The sequence below is a fragment of the Vespula pensylvanica genome, chromosome 17 (genome assembly GCF_014466175.1).
Source record: "Vespula pensylvanica isolate Volc-1 chromosome 17, ASM1446617v1, whole genome shotgun sequence".
NCBI lineage: Eukaryota > Metazoa > Arthropoda > Insecta > Hymenoptera > Vespidae > Vespula > Vespula pensylvanica.
In genome coordinates, this window is record NC_057701.1 from 1,720,788 (window position 1) to 1,742,665 (window position 21,878).

At 32.9% G+C, this 21,878-nt stretch overlaps 1 protein-coding gene across 17 annotated transcripts in view; it reads right to left on the reverse strand.

Annotated features, from left to right (window-relative positions):
- LOC122635279 (homeodomain-interacting protein kinase 2) overlaps positions 1-20,299 on the reverse strand; it is a 29,170-nt gene extending 8,871 nt beyond the window's left edge. For 12 of the 17 annotated variants that reach the window (XR_006328622.1, XR_006328621.1, XM_043825306.1 and 9 more), the window contains exons 1-4: positions 19,991-20,299; positions 16,703-17,289; positions 4,538-4,885; positions 44-511 (exon numbers count right to left, since the gene is read on the reverse strand). Coding sequence is in view for 15 of the 17 variants with exons in the window: in XM_043825306.1 (XP_043681241.1) it covers positions 44-511; positions 4,538-4,882 (813 nt within the window). In the remaining 2 variants the exon portion in view is untranslated. Of the gene's footprint in view, positions 1-43; positions 512-4,537; positions 4,886-16,702; positions 17,290-18,967; positions 19,490-19,990 lie in introns of those variants that run through there. The other 5 variants (XM_043825304.1, XM_043825305.1, XM_043825301.1 and 2 more) reach the window with 5 other exon arrangements.
- Between the last annotated feature and the right edge of the window lie 1,579 nt (positions 20,300-21,878).

A 21,878-nucleotide genomic window follows, 5' to 3' on the forward strand; every position in this document is an offset into this window, starting at 1 on the left:
AAAATGAAACGCAATAATGTAACAAAATTTTTTCAAAACTTACCTGGCCGAACGTACCCCTGCCCAAAAATTCAAGAACTTCATACTGATTGGTCATAGAGTATAAAACTTCGTGTTGGACCAAATGATAATCACCATCCCCCTGAGGATTACTTCCACCTCCGCCACCGCCACCACCACCTCCACCACCACCGCCACCCCCATTGGCCGCATTTGCAACTTGTTTGCTATGAGCTGTCATCCCTGCTTGCTTATGTTGCTGTTGTTGTTGCTGTTGTTGCTGCTGCTGCTGTTGTTGCTGTTGTTGTTGCTGCTGCTGCTGCTGTTGCTGCTGCTGTTGTTGCTGCTGTTGCTGTTGTTGTTGTTGTTGCTGCTGCTGCTGTTGTTGTTGCTGCAGCTGTTGCTGTTGGTTATAATGCTGCGGCACTATAGTACTACCCACTGCGTTCGTCGCGTTGGCGGAGTGGACTGCCAGGGCGTCACCATTACCCTCCCTCGACCAAGTTTTTCTCTGTAGGAGGAATATACCTTATACAAAAATTTGTGGACGTTAACAGACGATCTATATAATTACTTTTTTTTATTTTTTGTCAGCCTAGATTTTGTTTTCTTTCTTGTTTCTTTTATTCTTATGGAAAAGTGTGCCGGAGAAAAATGATGACGATGACGATGACGATGACGATGACGATGATAATGATTATTATTATTGTTATGATGATTATGATGGTTATGATGATGACGATAATAAAGACCTAAGTTTCAAAGTAGAAATTCTTGGCTAAATATTTTTCATTCTTTTTCTTTCTCTCTTTCTCTCTTGCCTTGCCATCACCAGCTAATTCTACCAATACACTAACAAGACATTAGAAACGATTATGGTCGTAGGAGAGACGACATAATCTCGATTATGTGACTCGAATCCAGACTATTGGAACGTCACGAAAGAAGTCCACGTATCTATTGATTCTTCAATATTTAGATGAGGTAGTTGTACGAAGAAGTGTACAATAATTTTTAAGAAAATTAATTCCATCCTAAATAATAATATATACTAACAAAACAAAAATTGCTAATACGCTAAATATCTCTCCAATGTCTTAGACAATAAATTAGAATCAATATCGACTTAATCTCACGTTGTATAATGCTACTAATCCTTGCATATAAGTTACAGACAATTATTGATTATTAAATAAATTATGAAATGCCAGTTACATCCTTTTATAAAAAAAAAAAAAAAAAAAAAAAAAAAAAACTCGCGCACACATGAATATATCTGGTTGTATTACATAATACGATAGAATTTTTCAACAAATAATTAATTTTTATAAACTGATCGATTTTACTTTCTCTTCTATATATATATATATATATATATATATATATTTATTTATTTATTTTTTTCTTCTTTTTACTGTGTAATCTGTATATTACATATGAAAGAAAATCAATGTGAAATCCAGCTTGTAAAAAATTCTAAAATCCAATAAAGAATTGAAGAAAGGATTGAAAACATTGTAGAGAGAGATATAGAGAAAAAGAGAGAGAAAGAGAGAGAGAGAGACACACACACAGAGAGAGAGAGAGAGAGAGAGAGAGAGAGAGAGAGAGAGAGAGAGACAGAGAGAGAGAGACAGAGACAGAGACAGAGACAGAGAGACAGAGAGACAGAGAGAGAGAGAGAGAGAGAGAGAGAGAGAGAGAGAGAGAGAGAGAGAGAGAGAGAGAGAGTTGTAAGTGGGCGTTTCAAACGTGAAAGGCAGAAAAGTTGAGAAGGAGAAAAAGAGTGAGAGAGAGAGAGAGATATATATATAGAGAGAGAGAGAGAGAGTGTGAGAGAATGAAAGAGAAAGAGAGAGAGAGAGAGAGAGAGAGAGAGAGAGAGAAAGAGGGGAAAGAACATCGTGAAATATGAAATGGGGAAGCCTTGAAAGGAATCGATAGCTAACTACGCCACGCGGAAATGTTTTCTATGTCCTCGAGAGAATCAACTCTATTTTTGATCGCCCCTGGCTTCGGGCAATGATCTAAAATCCATATCATCATGATTTCATAGCCTTCTCCATTAAAAAGCAAAATGAAAAAAAAAAAAAAAAAAAAGAAAAGGAAATTTTCATTTGTCACGTTTATATCTTGTAACAACATCGATAATATTTTAACACGTTATATATACGTAATATGATTATATCGTATTATATATAATGTTAATTTAACTCTGAATTTACAATTTTAATAATTCAAAAAAATTGATATTGTGTGCGCGCTTATATTTCAATAATTTACCGAAATTATACTGCCGCTGTGTCTGCGTGTACGTACTAAATTTGAAATATAGAGTATAAAACAAATTAGAAGTGAAAACGTAAAATGAATCTCATCTTTTGATTTTTTAAAACGTCAATTGATAGAAACAAATTCAAGGAATCTATAACTATCTTTTTTGTTCCCCCCCCCCTTTTTTTTTTGAAATAACAAAACCCAAAATTACATTCAAACAAGTTATTTATAATTTCGATATCTCCGTCGATAAGTTAGATTTCTTTTCAAGAAACTTAATAAAAAATAATCATATTTAACAAATAAGATTATATCTTATCTGTATACCACTCGTAATCTTCATACCTTAATTCGAATTCGATTCGTGAAAAATTGATCTTTGAACGAAATGAAAAAAAAAAGAAAAAGAAAAAGAAAAAGAAAAGAAAGAAAAAGAAAACGAAAGAAAAAGAAAATAGAAAAAACTGTAAGAATTGAATAAAATTTTCTAAATAAAGAGAGAAAGAGAATAGAAATCGTTGGTTCGTTCATTGTACTCTTAAGAGAGTTCAGTCCTTCATGGAACATAGAATGAAATGCTCCGATGAACGGGAATGAAAGAACGCCTACGTATTATATACAAGGTGTAATGTAAAAACTAAGCATCACAAGGATTAAATATTGTTTATAATGATTCTGACGATTCGGGTGAAATATTATATAATAAACGAAATGAAAAAAAGAGAAATAGAAAGAAAAAAAAATAAAAATCATGAAGGCAACACGATTTTTATTAGCAATAAAATTGATCGCAATAAGAGAATGATTTATCGAACAATCTTTCAAGGACAACGAAAAGATTTGTCTTATCAGAAAACATAAGCTATACACACGATCATCGAGTTTGAGAAACCTTCACATATATTCTCGATCAAAAGACTATCCCAAGGATAACGAGATCGATACCGAGTGGTACCAAGTACATTAAGAGAAAGGCCATCATTAAATAACAATGATAAAACAAGTTAACATACACACATATATATGTACCATATGGATGAAACAAAAAGCAACTTGTCAATCTGTAAATATATATGATTTTTTTTTCTCAATAATAATGATAATAATAATAACATTTTGTTTATTATTATAATTATTATCATAAAATTAATTAATTAAAATTGGACTTGTGCGGATAAGTAATCTGTTTTGTTTTGTTAAGATGAATAAAATACCAGAGAACAATTAAAATAGCGTTAGAGAGATCTCTATAAGAATAGCTCTAATAAAGAAATTAAGATACCAATAGATATATAAATATATAGAGATATATTGTTAGAATGAAGAGTGAATCAGAGAAAAATATCATCCTAAACGACATCAGTTGATGAATCATTTGTAATCTCTTCAATATTATCTGATTGTTTATCGAAAACATGTGATTAATGAACAATGGATAATGAAAAAGAAGTTAGCGAAGTTAACGAAGAACACAAACATTTTTAGGAAAGTAAAAAAAAAAAAAAAGTTAATATTGTCATATCGAAGGAGGAAACTCGATACACTTTGATATATATATATATATATATATATATATATATATATATATATATATATATATATATATATATATATATATATATATATGAAACCAAATTAAAACAATTTTTATAATCGTCCCTTCTATTTCTACTTTCAAAGGAAGTCCTTTGATCTCTTCTTTAAATAAGATTCATTTAATATTAGTCAGACGAACAAAACTGAATATTAAAACTTGTCGAGTCAATTATTCCATAAATCATTACGATGATCTTTTCACTTTGTACATACATACATACATACATTGATACGTACATACGTAGCTGCTACGTATCTTCACATTAAATTTCATATCTAATTTGCATCAACAAATTTCAATCAAGTTCGATCAAGACTTCTTCAATCACTTTCTTTCTTCTTTCTTTTTTTTTTTTTTGTTTTCTTGAAAGATGAATGAATCGAGATGTTTATAAATGTCGTATAGTAACGTTGGTTGATCAGTCAAATATAGGATTGGCCAAAAAAGTTTTTAATATTTTTTCAGGAGCTTTTCTTCCCTTCATGGATTATAAAATTACTTGGAAACTTTTAGCCAATCCTATATATACATATAAATAAATGATAGCTCGGTGGTAGACATATTGAAGGATATATGACGATATAAAGAAAAAGAGGGAAAACAGGAAGAAGAAAAGAAAGGAAAAATTATTTATGGAGGTGTTGAGCATCGAGTGACACCAACCTTCTGGCCACAGCGTTGGTAGGTGTCTAGGAGCTTGATCGTCGAGGCTCGTACCAGGGTCTGCTGGTTCGGGCTACTCTTCTGCAGCGCATTATTGTTGTGCAGCGAGCTAAATGCGGTATTAGCACCGTTCACGGAGTACCGCTGTTGCAGTCCGGTATTGTCCAATTGGTAGTCGCCGGTCGATTGGACCAATCCGTGCTGGATCACCGGCTGGCTCACGTTGTACTCCAACTTGCGTTTCTTGCTATGATGGTGAGCGGTGTTGTTACTGCTGCTGCTGCTGCTGCTGCTGCTGCCGTTGACGCTACTCGTCTGCTGTGTTTGGATGAACATGTCACACATTCCCTGAAAAGAGGAAATAAAAATAAAGAAAACAACGTATAATACATGTATATATATATATATTTTTATCTTTTTTCTATTTCTTTTTTTTTTATCTGTTATTGCTCTCTCAAAATATTTTTTAATTTCATGCTTCATTTATGAAAAAGCATGGTCAACTTTTAATCTCGTCGATTCTGTTTTCTTTTTGTTTTTTTTTTTTTTGTTTCTTTCCTTTTTATTCTTTTTAAACCAAATATAATTGATCATATCTAGACATTAATTATTGACCAACCAAATATAAATTGTACTGTTACATCATGTTACACCGTTATTGGGTCGGTTAGTAATCAATGTCGATACGTTCAGAAGAGAAGAAAAAAAAAAAAAGAAAAAAGAAAAAAAGATCTCTAAATGATCTGATGGTTTTATTTGGATATAAAATAGTATGAATGTCGACATTAGAAATTGGTCCAAATCAATATATAAAACATATATAACTGATTAAAAAGAAAAAAAAAAAAAAACTGGTTAAGATAAACAAAATTGTCCAAAATAATTCTAACAATGATCTATGGTACAATATGAAGAGCACTTGACTTATTCGTTTTTCGTTCCGTTCCAATTCTTTAAAAAGAATAGTTGAAGATGACAATGAGGTAAGGAAATGACATGGAAGGGAAAGGAGAGGACCAAAAAATGGTCTACCTATTCCGTTTCGTTTTTTAACAAATGTAATGAACACGAATCGTAACGTTAACTGAACGATTTAATGTCTCTTTCTTCTCTTTGTTCTCTCTCTCTCTCTCTCTCTCTCTCTCTCTCTCTCTCTCTCTCTCTCTCTCTCTTTCTGCTTTTTTATTCTCTTTCTTTCTTTCTGTCTCTTCTTTTTTTTATTCTTTTTTTTTTTTGTATAGCTTTAAGTATACGGAAATGACGACAAAAGCGTGTTCGAAAAAGGAAAACGAAAGCATTCTTCGAGTTCCTTTGAATTCTTTCCAACTGGACTCTATTATCTTGAATTCTTGGAATTCTTAATCGATATCGAAAGTATTTTGAAACACAATTCGTACGACGCTATTTTGTAACACAAGCGAAATTTTGTTAACGATCAATCATTTCTGCTTTTTTTTCTTTTTCTTTTTTCTTTCATATTTCATCTGCTGTAAAGAAAATCTTAGATGATCTCGAAAATTATTTTAAATGATTTTTTTGAAATCCTACACGTCTATCCTGTAGTTTAACTATATGAGAAAAGAATATATATATATATATATATATATATATATATATATATATATAGAGAGAGAGAGAAAGAGAGAGAGAGTATTAAATTGGTATTAAAAAAATCATCCATGAACTGTTGACTAACCTAAAAATTTTTCTATTAGTTTATTCTTAGAGAGAGAGAGAGCTAAAACCAATCTATTGTTTTGTAATATAAAAAAGGAGGTATAAAAAAAACATGATGCAATTACGTCATATGTTTTTGTTTTGTTTTGTTGTTGTTGGACGTGAGCTATACATCACTTTCGAAAAAAAAAAAGAAAGAAAGAAAAAACCTGGAATAATCGAAATTGACCAATGTGATGGACGAATTCGAGGATTCGTATGTTACGAGAGAGAGACACGCACATTTGTGAAAGATTTTTTGTATATTTTTTTTTGCTCTGTTCTTTTTATCTTTCTTTCTATTCTATTTTATTATATATGTGTGTATATATATATATATGATATAGATGAAACAAAAACAGAAAAAATTGTGCTTGTAAATGAAAACACGATCGATCAATCCTTTTCTTTTTCTATCTATCTATCTATCTATCTATCTATCTATCTATCTATCTATTTTTCTATTACCCAAGAAGAAAATATCATGTGTCGAGTATAACCAAAAATTCAATATTGTACTGTACAATTTGTGTTTACTACAACTTTCATTTTATATTTACAGGGAAGATAATAAAAATATATCGTGTACGTACATATATACATACATACGTACATACATATTTGTAAGCACACATATACGCACGTTTGGTTAACCAATATGTCGAAATTCGTACTATATTATATTTCAATAAACATTGCACTTAATATTTTTTATTCTATATTTCGTCATTAATTATTGATCAATTCAATGTATTACTTTAATATATATGCACGCGTGTATATGTGCATGTGTATGCATATATATATATATATATATATAGAATGGAGTGCTCGTAAGCAGGTATGCAGGAACGTAAGATAGTTCTTTTATTCGATTACTATACTTCGAACGAATACTATACTTTGAAAGGTCGACCAGTTTTGCTTGCTCGTAAGTTGAAACTCGAAGATCCGCTATACGGTCTCTCTCTCTCTCTCTCTCTCTCCCTTTCTCTGTCTCTCTCCTTGTGGCATATTATGTAAACCGGGTCTATATACTTTTATTATATTACGTGTTACACACCTTTTACAACTGATCATTATGGATAAGATACGGACAACGATGGCCGGCTTTTTACGAAATTATTTTCATTCGAGGGGGACAGATGGCGTTGTAGAAAAATTTATATGGCGGGCTTTTTTCGAAACCAATGCGAAAATCCGAACATCGAATCTACCGTAATACCGTCGTATAAATTCTTATTTTTCCTTTTGATTAAAAGAAAATTATAAGGGAATTAGTCATCGTTATTCATCATCATTATCATTATCATCATCGTCGTCGTCGTTCGTCGTCGTCGTCGTCGTTGTTGTTATTTCGATGAAATGTAACTGTAACTGCCTTGGTACCGTAAATCGCACATTATACTATGAAGCAAGTACTATTTCTAACAAACGATGCTATAATTAGAGCATGTCGTATACGTTGAATAAAAATAGAGAGAGAGAGAGAGAGAGAGAAATAAAATATCAATCTTATATATATATATATATAATCATATACATGTATATTTTTATAATAGAAAAAAATTTTTTATGTATTATATATATATATTAAAATAATATATCATAGTAATATACAATATTATATATATATATAATCACATACATTATACATATACATAAAAGAATGAATTGTAAATACGATAAAATTTTGTATAAAGAAAAAATGAAGTGCAAAACAATTCTAAAGTTCTCCTTTGAAATTCAATGATGAAGACAAATCGATCGAATTAATGAATAGCAAAATACACAATCGGTAGAAAGCGTGTTGCGATCGTATGCAAAAATTGAGTAAACGTTTCGACGATACTTTCGGCGCGACAAAATAATGCAAGGCATGCCATACTTGGATGGCAACATCGACGCCGACGCCGACGTCGCCGTCGCTGACGACAACGACACGAAGACGACAATAACCAGAAAGACTACAAGGACGAGCGAAAGATAAAAAAAAAAAAATTGTAAAGTATATGATACGTTTGTATGCATGTAAAAAAAAAATCTTTATACGTCATCTTTTAATTTTTTATATAGAAACGATACTTGGAAATTGAAAATAAAAAAGAAAAGAAAAAAAGAAAAAAGTGAATACTGTTTAAAATAACATATACATAATTAATTTATTGTATTACTTAATTAAATCAATAATTAATAATATTGAAATTTATGCAAAGGGAATTTACGTAGTTGAAAATTATTATTAAAATATCATTTTAATTATACGATATAAATTTGTCGTGACGCGTACTAAATAACAGTAGTAACAACAACAATAACAACAACAACAACAGAGATAACGATGACTACATCTGAAATTAATTTGTTACAATTCAATAGATAGAAATTTCCCATTATCGTACACCATCTTTTTAACCAACATGGATGTTAAATTGTGTTGTAACTATAGCACGAATGCCCTATGCGTACGCTCGCTCTCGTTATCCATTGCAATCGCATAATTGAATGATCGTAGAAACTATTGACATACTCGTCGATCAATTTTATTAATTATTCAGTTAGCAGAAATCCCGTTATAGTTTTTTTTTCTCTCTGTCTATCTGTCTCTTTTTATCTCTCTTTCTTTTTTTTTTGTGTGTGTTATTATTTACGAGTCATCAGCAGCATTTGAATTTTTCCGCAGTTATTATTATTAATACGTCAGCGAATAAATAGAAAAAAGAAAGAAATGAAATAAATAAAATGTCACTGAAGAAATTTATATCGCACTAATATTTCGATTAATTATTATCATTATTTCTGTTCCCTTTTGTTGTTGTTGTTGTTGTTGTTATTGTACACTTTCACGAGATGTTTTCAAATATATCGTCCAATCGGGAGATAAAGATATTTTTCCGTCTGTTTTTTTTTACGTTATTTCGTGAACAAGATAAAACACGTTTCGCAGTTATCTTTTTTTTTTTCTTTTACTGAATCAGCATCATAGAACATGGCGCTCTCTCGAGTCTAAAAAAAAAAAGTACATTCGTATTTCGCGCGAATTATATCGATTTTCTTTTTTTTTTTTTTAATTCTTCCTAAAGGAGCCGCGCGGTAAATTCAAAACAAAAGAAATTAAAAAAATACCATAATTGTTTCGTTCGACGTCCAATGAAAAAGAAATTTCTAACCGTTAAATAAATATTACTCAACAATATTTCATACTAATTAATCACAATTATATCTATTATCTTTCATACTCAAAAAAATATATATAATGTATAAGCTATCAATATTCATTTCAAGCGATCCCTTTTTATCATCGGAAGGAACAAGAGAAAAAAAAACGTAAAACAAAAAAAAAAAGAAAAGAAAAAAAAGAAGAGTAAACGCGATAAATTGAAAATGATGAAACGATTATTGTTTAAGAAATCTGAATTATTATGAAATAAATTTATAATGGAAATAGAAGAAAAAGTTACTGTTTTTGCAACGTAGGAGAGAATTGTCGATGAGTCACGGAGTCGAGTGCACGCGAAAGGAATAACGAAAGTCGTTTATATATATATATACACACATATACATATACATATATATATATATTGCTCTCCTCTCTTTCTCTTTGGCTTTGCTACTGCCGTTACTAGCTTCGTGTGTCGGCGTTATAGCTATAGTCGAATATAGATGGGGGATATAATGTATTGCACGATGAGTCAGTCTCGATCAATGAGTAAATCAGGAAAAGCCAAGTGTTAGACCCACGTGCAAACTTCCTACTTTTCTAAAGAAAAAGAAACAAAAAAAGAGAAGACAAAAGAAAGAAAGAGGAAGAAAGAAAGAGGAAGAAAGAAAGAGTGGAAGATAAAAAGAAAAAGAAAGAGAAGCAAGCAAGCAAGGAAGAAAGGAAGAAAGAAAGAAAGAAAGAAAGAAAGAAAAGAAGAAAAAGGTTATCTACCTATTTATCTATCTATATAGTTGACAATAGGATAATAGACGTAAAAACTGAAACCGATAAGAGATTGCAATAAATAAATATTTTCAATCATAAAAATTCTATCTTTTTCTTTCTTTCTTTCTTTTTTGTTTTTGTTTTCTCTGTATTTTATTGCTTTGTTATTCTAGATGTATTTTCCAGGTATTAAAATGGTCAAAGTCTCACACAAAAGTCTCAAACGTGTATGTATATATACACGTTTATAGAATAATCTCAAAATTTAATGTAAATCGATGCTGGAGCAAATTAGTCAGAAACTAAAAAGTTTCAAAGTTTATAATTCCAATCTTTCATGAATCACGATAGCATCTTTACTAAATTAGAGTGTGATTTACTTTTCTAATATCATAAACAAATTTAAACGAACCTTAATTTTACTTAAATACAATATTTTTGGAAATTGCGATGAGAATATATATATATGTATAATAAATATATATATATATATACACCGGCATGTATCTACACATTTCTACGTTAAGAAATAGAAAATAAATGAGGAAAAAAATGAATAAGTTAAACAAAAAAATAAAAGAAAGAAAATAGAGAAAGAAAGAGAACAATTACGTTTCTTTATGAAAATTCGATTGCAAGAAATTATTCAACAATAATAAATATTAAAAGTCAGATAAAATAACAAAATATCAATCCGAACGATAAGAAACAAATCCAACTCCGTACGTAGTTGGTCCTACAAAAGATAAGGGTTAAATATCCGATCTCATAAATTAAATGCACCTTTTAACAGCAGTGACAGTAGTAATAGTAGTAGTAGTAGTAGTAGTAGTAGTAGTAGTAATAGTAGTAGTAGCAGCAGCAGCAGCATTAGTAATGTAGTAGAAGGTAGTAGCAGTAGTAGTAGAGTAGTAATAGTAGTAGTAGTAATATAATACATATGTATATACGGTATCTCGATCATAAATGTCGGACTATTAAAAACGTCGTCAGTATTTATAACCTACAATCTCTCGGCACACAAAAGTTCACCGACGAATTGGATGATCGCGTTTGTAAACTACGTTCGTGTCTTATATATACGATAGAGAAACTAGGAGGTAGTAGTGGTGGTAAGAGATGGGTGAAGGGAATAGAACGGAATGGTGGGAGGATAAGATGATAGGATATATGAAATGGCATTACAAGCGAATGAACCTATTATATATGCCTATAGATATACATATATATATACATATATACATATACAGACATATATGTATATGTAATGTATGTGGTATATATATATATATGATATCCATATTATATTTATATATATTATATATATGTATAATATATTATATGTATATAATTTATGTATGATGTATACGTATGTATATATATATATATATATATATATATATATATATATTATATAGACACAAACACATACGTATGTCGACAATTGCATTCATAGTCTACTTCCATTATAATCGGTACAATGCTTTTTCGATAATTTCTAAGAAAAGAAAAGAAAAGAAGGAAAAAAAAAGAAAGACAGGGGGATAAAAGAAAGAGGGTGTGCAAGCGAGAAAAACAAGGGGTTGATAGCTCCTAGAGAGATTTCTTGCCTGTGACGAGTAGAAGGGAAAATAAAAAAAAAGAAAATGATTGCTGTTATATATAGACAAATTCCTAGGAGAGAGACAGAGAGAGGAGAAGGAGAAGAGTGTTATTAATTGGAACTTAATGAGTTCGTCGATACTGCTAATAACGATGACGATGACGATGAAGATAATGATTGTGTGTGACGTGTCCATATCAATCTATTGATAATACAATGGGTTCTTGTACTCTATTTTTTTTTCATGTTAGTATTATTTATCCTTTTATAATGAAATTATTATTATTATTATTATTATTATTATTATTATTATTATATTTGCAGTTTTCACGATAAGTTGTTGTTGCTTTGATATTTATTATTAATATGGTCGTTATTATTATTGTAGAAAAATTTCTATTTCTGAGGTTCTTTTTTTCGTTAATTAGTAAAACATACCATACATAATATGACCTCAATTTATTAGATAGTTTTTTCGTACAACGAAAGAATACTATCGCATGACGAATCGACGAAAGTGCTCAACACACAATCTCTCAACGTTATTACATTAGGTACATACATAGATACATACATATGTATGTATATTAGCAATTCGTAGATTCGTAGATTCGCATTTGCGCGATCGACAGAAATAGCTTGTCGCGTTTCTAACCAACCAGCCAACCAACCAACCATCAACCAACCAACCAACCAACTAACCAACCAACCAACCAACTTCCCCACCTATTCCCCCTCCCCCTAAAATATAACTGGACATTCTCGGATTTGTGTTCACGAAATAGGACCCGTCATCGTCGTCGGCATCGTTCTGTTCGACGTTTCCATCAATCAAACACAAAAACAAATATAAAATGATTTCGATGTGAAATTTACGTTTTTACATATATAATTAATTTTATTTGATAGAGAATAGGAGGAATCGAAGTAGTTCTTAGATGTTTCAAAAAATCGATGATTTCCCTTTCTAATTTTTTTACGATTAATTTTTGTTTTTGTTTGACCTTGTATTTTTTCTTTTCTTTTTTTTTTTTTGGAAATCGAAAAACTATTAGGTTGGAAGTCTCGAAAAAAAAAAATTGATTTTTTTTTTTTTTTTTTTTTTTTTTAATGAACGCATACATGTATAAATCACCTAGGAATTTTTTTTTTCCACCCTATATACGATATTTGATATTTTCTTGGAATATCACGTTCCTCTGTCATGGCGGCTCGTAACGGCACGTGGAAAGTTTTACTCATGCGTTTCATTGATTTTCGACGGAACATCGTCCCACGCACGAAGTCCATGAAATTATACTGTTAAGAATTTCTTGGAAAATCATTAACTATAATTATCATACTAATCTCGTGAAAATAAACGATCTTCGAAATTGTACTCGAACTGTAATCTCTCTTTCTCTCTCTTTCTTATAATCCAACATAGAAAAATTATATCCTTCGTTTGTTCAATGAAATTTCTAATCTAAATTTTTTTTATCAACAATCTTTAATTTTCCTTTTTAATCGTTAGTTAATTATCGTACTAATTCTTAGAAGATATTGATATATTCTTCTATACGTATTTACGAAAACACACACGTACACGCGAATTATAATCATTTTTTTAAACATGTCTTTTCAATGAACTTTCTCTAATCTATAAATGTTCTATATAACAATCGCTTCATTTCCTTTGATAATTAATTCATTCACTAATTATCGATCATTTGAGATAGTTAAAAAAAAAAAAAAGAAAAGAAAACGGAGAAAAAGAAAAAAAAAATACATTTTTTCCCGAATAAATCTTCATAAATATATATACATGAGGAGAAAAAGAAAAAAAGGAAGGAAAAGAAAAGGAAAGAGAAAGATTTAATCGAATAGAAAAGCACGAGGGATAGGCTAACAAACACACGCAAGGTGTCCTTCTTTGTACCGCACACGTGTCTCAGTAAGGTTCTCTCTCTCTCTCGAAAGGCCACAAGAAGAAGAAGGCCATGAAGAATGTCTTAGGAAAAAAGGAACAAAATTCTTAATACAGGGCGGACCAAAAGAGTATTCTTCTAGATAATTATAACAATCGATTTAAAAAAAAGAGAAATAAATATATATATATATATAACATTTTCTCTATGTCATATTTTTCTTTTTTATATGTTCTTTTTTCTACAAAGATTACAAAACTACAAAGCTTAGAAACAACGTTTGATCCACCCTGTATAATCTTCCTCTTTTTCTATGTCATTCTTTTGTTCGAAGATAAATAAAAAGAGAGAAAAAAGAGAGAGAGAGAACAAGGAAAAAGGAAAATAAATAAATTGAAAAGAGGAAAAAGAAAATGGAAAAATAATCGTGAAAAATTTGTTCGATACGATCATTATGATTTATACGAATAACGTTGATCTTACGATCGTATTAACCTTCTTACTGACTTCTCTCAGCTAAAGTCTCGTTGGTTGGTTTCCTTTCGCCTCGTTGCAATTACTTTCGAATATAAAGGACGATTTCTCTCTCTTTCTTTCTCTCTCTCTTCTCTCTTCTCTCCTCCCTCCATCTCTCTCTCTCTCTCTCTCCCTCTCTCTTTGTTTCAGTACAGTTCGAAAATCAACTCTATCGTAATAAAAATGTTCTCTCAAAAATTTCTAAATTTCTAACTACAAAACTGCGAGAAAAACTATTTCGATAGTTCGAAAAGTTCCATTAGAAATTAAACAGACGCTTTATTTTACCACCCACCAGCAAACTACTTTCATCTACGTTATAATACTAAACTAGATTGATTTGTATAAAATATATATTATTTTTCTTTCTCATCATTATGTCGCGTTTCGATCGTCGAAAAGAGATAAAGAAGAAAAAGAAAATCTTTCTCAACTACTTCAAATTTTTTAACGTGTACATTAAATTTTTCTTTGCGCGTATATGTTTTTTATGATTTCTATTCGATCCTTGGAATTGAAATTGCATCATCAGACGCAATTATCCTAACCTATAAATTGTTGTTTATCTCTAAAAACGAAAAACTGTGATACCTACAACTATAATCATGATTATAATCACGATACGTTTAAATTCGCGTTTAAAAAAGAACGAAATAAAAGAAACATGTAACAAAGGAAAAAAAAAGAAAATAAAGAAATTGCGATATACATTTCTCGATACGAAAAGCCGCACTAAGATTTTTATATTTTTTTTCGCGATCTATTCAACTAATTATTTCTCGTAATAGATACGACATATGATACGATATGATACGTGTCTTTTCCACCTGCTGGATAAATAAGATAAACGTTAATCTTCAAAGTCGAAAACGCATACAAATTTATCGCTGACATATTGTAAAAGAATTAAGGACGAAAATAATTCATTATCTTTTCATAATAATTCTCTCTCTCTCTCTCTCTCTCTCTCTCTCTCTCTCTCTCTCTCTCTCTGCTTTAGAAAAAGAAAAAAAGATATTCTTCCTCTCTTTTTACGGTCATTATTTCAACAAAAATTTAATTATCGTTTCGTTAATATTCAATAGAGTATACATCTTGTGAGATTATACACACACACACATATATATATATATATGTGTGTTATTATATTTATTGCTGCAAATGATGAAGATAACCTTCAAAATATGCATATTAAAAAACTAATATTGATATGACAATATTACGCATACGTACGCACACACACATACACACATTTCAAATTATTTAATAATATGCATCTATGTACCTTATTGCACCTGCGTCGCTTATTATTGCAATAGGTTAACATAACCTTTAAAATATATTTATATTCATCTCAATCTTTCTCTCTTTTTGGACAAATTTATATCTTAGAAACACCAGCAAAAATATTACGCGAACGAAATTACATAAAAGGGGAGGACGAATGGTATAAGCGCGAGACCATCTTCATGTGAAATTTATTTCCTCGTAACAACGATCAACTATATTTTATTATAGACGGCCATCGAATAATGCGATTGCTACATAGACTACGTAAGTAAGTTTTAACGTTGATAACGTTCTCTTTCGTCACGGTCTTGTTATTTCCATCTCTATCTCTATTTCTTTATCTTCTCTTTAAATTATGCAATTAATCTGTCCTGAATGTGTAAGAACCAAACGAAATACATAATTAACGACGCAGCTAATTAAAAAAAAAAAAAAAAAAAAAAAAAAAAAAAAAAAAAAAAAAAATCCGAGGAACAAACAAAAAACAAAATAACGTGTTTCTTGTTTTCTTATATATATATATATATATATATATATATATATAAGATAATAAAACAAATGAAAGCTTTAAATGTTATGTTTGAAATGATGATTCCATTATAATATTCATTGTCTCCCATTCGCACAGTTAAACGTGCCAATGAACTATTACTTTTTGGCTAATAATTCAACATCGTTTAACAAAGAAACGGAAAGAGTAGGAGAGGGGAAAGAGACGGGAGAAAAAAGATACGTGGCTTTCGTAGGAACGAAAAGTAGAACGGATGACGGCAAAAGGTAGTAGGTTGTAAGGATGGCCGCCATTTTGGAATTGTTTCGAACGAACATTTCAATGGCGGGAATATAAATTGGAACGTACGAAAATTTGCATTTGATTTCGTTCGGTAATAATGAAATGATTAATTAATATAACGTACTTAACCTCTTCAAAAGATTACGATCGTTGATCTATAATACGATATAATTTCGTCAATTTTTCTAATGTTCAAAAAATTTTACGATCGAGATCGATATAAAACGATTTGAAAATTTTCTAAGTCTCTAAACGTTTACACGATCGAGATATACGATATGATATAGTAAATTCCGCGTAGCATAAATTTTAAACGTTTACGATCGAGATTTTCCAATAGAATTTCATAAAAAAGAAAAAGAAAGAAGATGAAGAAAAAAATATAAGGACTAAATAGAATTTATTCACTAACCTGTTATCTCTGAATAGACACTTGAGTTCCTCAAGAATAACTTTTCGCATCCGTTTCTACGCTATCCTTGTCCAAGAAAAGTAGGATTCGTTCGTCCAATAAAATCGTAAGGATGCATCATATTCGTATATATTCCAACGATCACGATTCTTCGAATAAGTTGAGGAACAAGATGGAGGATCTTCGAAGTTGAATAGAAATAATGAAGTAGTGGTGCACCGTCCTCGACGAATTCATCGATGACGATGATAACGATGACGATGACGATGATGATGATGACGATGATGACGTTGACAAGTTAGAAACTTGCTTTCTTTTTCTCTTCGGTAAACTCTCTTTTCCGTGAGAAAGTTCACATGTACGAGGACGATGAGGACGAAAAACTACAATGACGATAAGTGTAAGGTCAGTCACGATCAGAAAATTTCGCGTCGTCTCTCCTTTCCCATTCTGAGAGGACGACGAAGAAGAAGAAGAAGAAGAAGACGACGAAGAAGAAGAAGAAGAGTAGAACGAAGAAGACGACTACTACATTGACTTTATTCGTGACAAGCATCTCACTCACTCTCTCGGCCCTCGTTCGGCTCCTTAAAGAAGAAAAAAGAAAAACGAGGAATAGAAGATACGTATCTACGAAAAAAGGAAAGAGAAAGAGAAAGAAAGAGATCGGAAAGAGAGAGAGAGAGAGAGAGAGAGAGAGAGAGAGAGAGAGAGAAAGAGGAAAGTGATTAAACTGTATAATTATTTTCAACGTCGAACAAAATTCTCTTCGATTTTCGCTTGCTATACACGTGTATGTATATATATATATATATGCGCGTGTGTGTATCGGTAAAATTCGGCGAATCTCCGGATTCTCGGTAATTTCGAGTTACGATATTATAACGAATTTTATTTGGTTATGCTTTTCAGGAACGTGACTTTGGAATAACCGAACTTTTTGGATTTATCTTTGAGTTTATTTGAAAAATTACGAAGAAAATAGAGAACATTAGGAGTGGGAAAACACGGGGAAAGAATGGATGATTGGGGGAAGAGGTTAGGAGAGAAAAAATACGATGATCGCGCAGAAATTGACTTCCTTATGAAAAAGAAAGAGACAGATAAAGAAGAAGATAGAGATACGATGATCCCCTAACCTTCCCTTTTTTATTCTTTCTACATACATTCAATATATATTTCGTGCGCGCGCGCGTATATATATATATACATATATACACATACACACGCGCGAAATTTGTCATTAAGAAAATACTAAAAACAACGATATATATCCTTACACACATATATATATATATAATCTTTTCGTTACGTTCTAACCCCATTCTCTCTCTCTCTCTCTCTCTCTCTCTCTCTCTCTCTCTCTCTCTCTCTCTCTCTCTCTCTCTCTCTCTCTCTCTCTTCTGACGTATATATAAATTCGATCTACGTAGGTTGGTGATACACACGATGCGACGAAGCGCGTAAAACGTTGAAGTCCGACGTATCCATAATACATATATACGATACACAACACATAGTGATATATATACACATATATATATATATATGATGTATGTGTACATGTATATATATATATATACACAGGATTCACGTAAACACACACAATATCACGCACGCACGCATATAGTAACACGCACACGTAGCTTCGATCTCATCGTCGCACTTTCGATGGAAATTTCCGGCTGCCAGAGACAGTGTCGAGCACTCCGCACGAGTTTCGTTCCTCTCCATCTATCTATCTCTCTCTATACATACATATATATATATATATATATATATATATATATTACACACACCGGCGAAATCGACGAATTCTAGGATCCCAGGCGCAACCTAACCTCACCTCGCCACCAACTTTGTCACTTCTGTCTCTCACTATCTTCTCCATTCTCTCTCTCTCTCTCTCTCTCTCTCTCTCTCTCTCTCTCTCTCTCTCTTCTTCATAAATTTAGTATGTTTCTTTAATTTTGAAATTAGACATCACTGCCGATTGTTTCTTTAAACGATTCTGACTCTCTTTCTCTCTCTCTCTCTCTCATACACACACTTTCTCTCACTCACTCATTCATTCTTACGAATTCACTGTTTCCACGATTTTGAGGTTAAATATTACTACCAATTGTTTATTTATTATTTCAATCTATCTCTCTATCTCTCCTTCTCCTTCTCATTCTCACGAATCAAATACTCTCTCGTCGAAATTTTGAGGTTAGATATTCCTATGAAAACGTTTTTCTATGCAGATACATATGTACGATATACTTTCTGTATCTTTTCCTTTCTCTCGTTCTCCCACGTCATCGTAATGCGTCGGTGTTGACTATACGTTGCTACTTTTTGCCATGCAATCGAAAGAGATTACACTGCTGGGATTCGATCGGCGGAACGGAGCCTGGCACGAGTAAAAGTGTGCGATGGTGGTGGCGGTGGCGGTGGCTGCTTCGACGACGCCGACGACGACGACGACGACGACGACGACAACCGACACGATGACGACGACGATGGTGGTATAGAGGACAAACGGAACACGCGACACACACCAAAACGTTTGCTGGAACGAGAGAGAAAGAGAAAGAGAGACGTGACTCTTTCCATCTCTGTCGTTCTTATTTAGCGACACGACGACAACGACGTATAACATACTGTATTATTACATCTTAAGAAACCGTTCATTCGTTCGTTCGTCGCAAAGTCGAGGCACGAGGTAGCCACATACGTCATCGAGAAAGATAGCCGAGGAAAGAAAGAAAGAGAGAGATATATAAGGGGAGGGAGAGAGAGAGAGAGAGAGAAAGAGAGAGAGAGAAGACTCCTCATTCCTTTTGCGACTTGTTTACGTTTTACCAATACATACACATTACCGGCGTATATGAAACAGACAAAAAGAGAGAGAAAGAGACAGAGAGAATAAAGAAAAATTACACTAGAATACGTGCAAAGTCCAGGATCGTATACACTCTAACTGTCACACGCGAATCATTTTGCGAGGGTGTAGTATTCGTAGACAGTTCGAAGCAGCGAGACTCGAAAGAGGTTAGGTCGTTCTGTGGTATCGAGAAGAGATAGATAGATAGATAAATAAAGAATGATAGAAAAAGAGAAAAAGAAAGAGAGAGAGAGAGAGAGAGAGAGAGAGAGAGAGAGAGAGAGAGAGAGAAAACGATGAAACAGATACGAAAAAAATGTAGCGTGTGAGATAAAGACATAAATAAATAACTAAATAAAGGAAAAAATAAAGAAAGAAAGAAAGAAAGAAAGAAAGAAAATAATAAAAAAGACACTTACCTCTCTGCTTGTTGGCCAGTGTCTCTCTTCTTCAGGGACGGGCCCGACGATCGCGTAGCCGCATGTTCCGTTTATGCCCCGGCTTCTCGTTTACCCGTCCGGTTCTCTTTGGGCTCTCGTTAGCGACACACAGCCATCTTGCGTAGCGCCTGGTGCCCTGGCTCGGTCGCCTTCGGTGCGGTGGCCCCAGAGCGTGCGATAGAACGACCGACCGACCGAGCGAGTGAGCGAGTGAGCGAGAGAGAAAGAGAGAGGACAACGGGTGGATGTGGCTGGTGATGTGTGTGTGTGTGTGTGTGTGTGTGTGTGAGAGAGAGAGAGAAAGAGAGAGAAGGAGATGAGGTAGGGAAAGAGAAGGACAGCGACGACGACACGACGACGATGACGACACAACACAACGACGAGGTAGGTGATGGTATTATATATGTATATGTATATATATATATGTGATGGTGTGGTAGAAGAGGACGAAGAGAAATGTTCTCTCTCTCTCTTTTTAACGAGGGGTAGAGACGCGAGAACGTGAACACAAGCAACGTACCAACGCGCCTGCCCGGCTGCCACTGTATATCACGAGAGAGAGTGAGAGAGAGAGAGAGAGACAGTTGACTACGCACACACACGCATCGACGAATGCGTGTCCCAACACTTATTCTCTGACGCACGCTTCGCCGCCACACGCAATAACAGCACACGGGACAACACCACTAGGCTACTGCTTCTTCTTCTTCTTTTTCTTCTTCTGCTGTTGCTGCTGCTGCTGTTGTTGTTGTTGTTGTTGTTGTTGTTATTACTGCTAATGCTGTTATTCTCTCTCTTTCTTTTTCTTCCGGCAGCACTTCTCATACGCCACGAAAAATAACACGCACACCGATATATATATATATATATACCACTGATTATTACTATAATTTGTATTACTACTGTCACTACTACTACTATTACTTACTACTACTACTGCATTAGCAGAGTAGTATTCGAAGAGTAAAAACTGCCGACGCACTACCAACACTATTATTCTTCTTCTTCTTCTCTGTGTCACCGACCACTACCAACACGTTCCTTCTTTTCTTCTTCTTCTTCTTCCTCCTCACTGTTGTTACGCCGTCTCTCTCTCTCGTCCTCCGCCTCCTCTTCCTCCTCCGACGTCTCCACCGTCGTCTCCACTTCCTCCTCCTCCTCTTCTCTCGTCCTCACAGTTTTCGCCACTTTCTCGCACAACACTCTACTGTCCTTATCACGTTCATAATACTATCCTAACCTCTCTTTATACACTCTTCTTAAATTTTCTTACGAGAGAGAAGAGAAAGAGGAGAGAAACACAAAAAATACGATGCCTCCTTAAAACACGATTATACTCGTCCAACGTATCAACATTTGCTTAATCGTATCAATACGATACCGAAAACAATTCCATTACTATCAACTAAGGATTCTATCTTTCGCATTACCTTTCCTTTTCTTTTCTTTTCTTTTCTTTTCTTTTCTTTTTTCTTCGTTCTCTTTTCCTTTTCGTTTCTTAAGCGGCACACATATTTCGCATTTACTTGAAAAACTTTGATACGATAATACTCCTTCGTTAATCGCGCGTGTACAAGTCGAACGCTGTTGCCGCTGATTAACTATAACACACCAATCTTCTTTCTCTCCACTCTTTTTCCTTTACCACGCGCGGACACGACTTTACTAGAATCTCGTTCGGACTCGACTGACGACTCGTCCGTACACCTCGGCTACCTTCGGTACTACTCGGCTCTCTTCGGTCGCGCATGCCCTCTATAACGCTCTCTACCAAGCTATCGGTTTTCAGGTACGAACCTATCTCTATTGTATCCCTAATACTTTTATTTCTTTTTATTTCTTAATGTGCACTTACACACAAGTAATA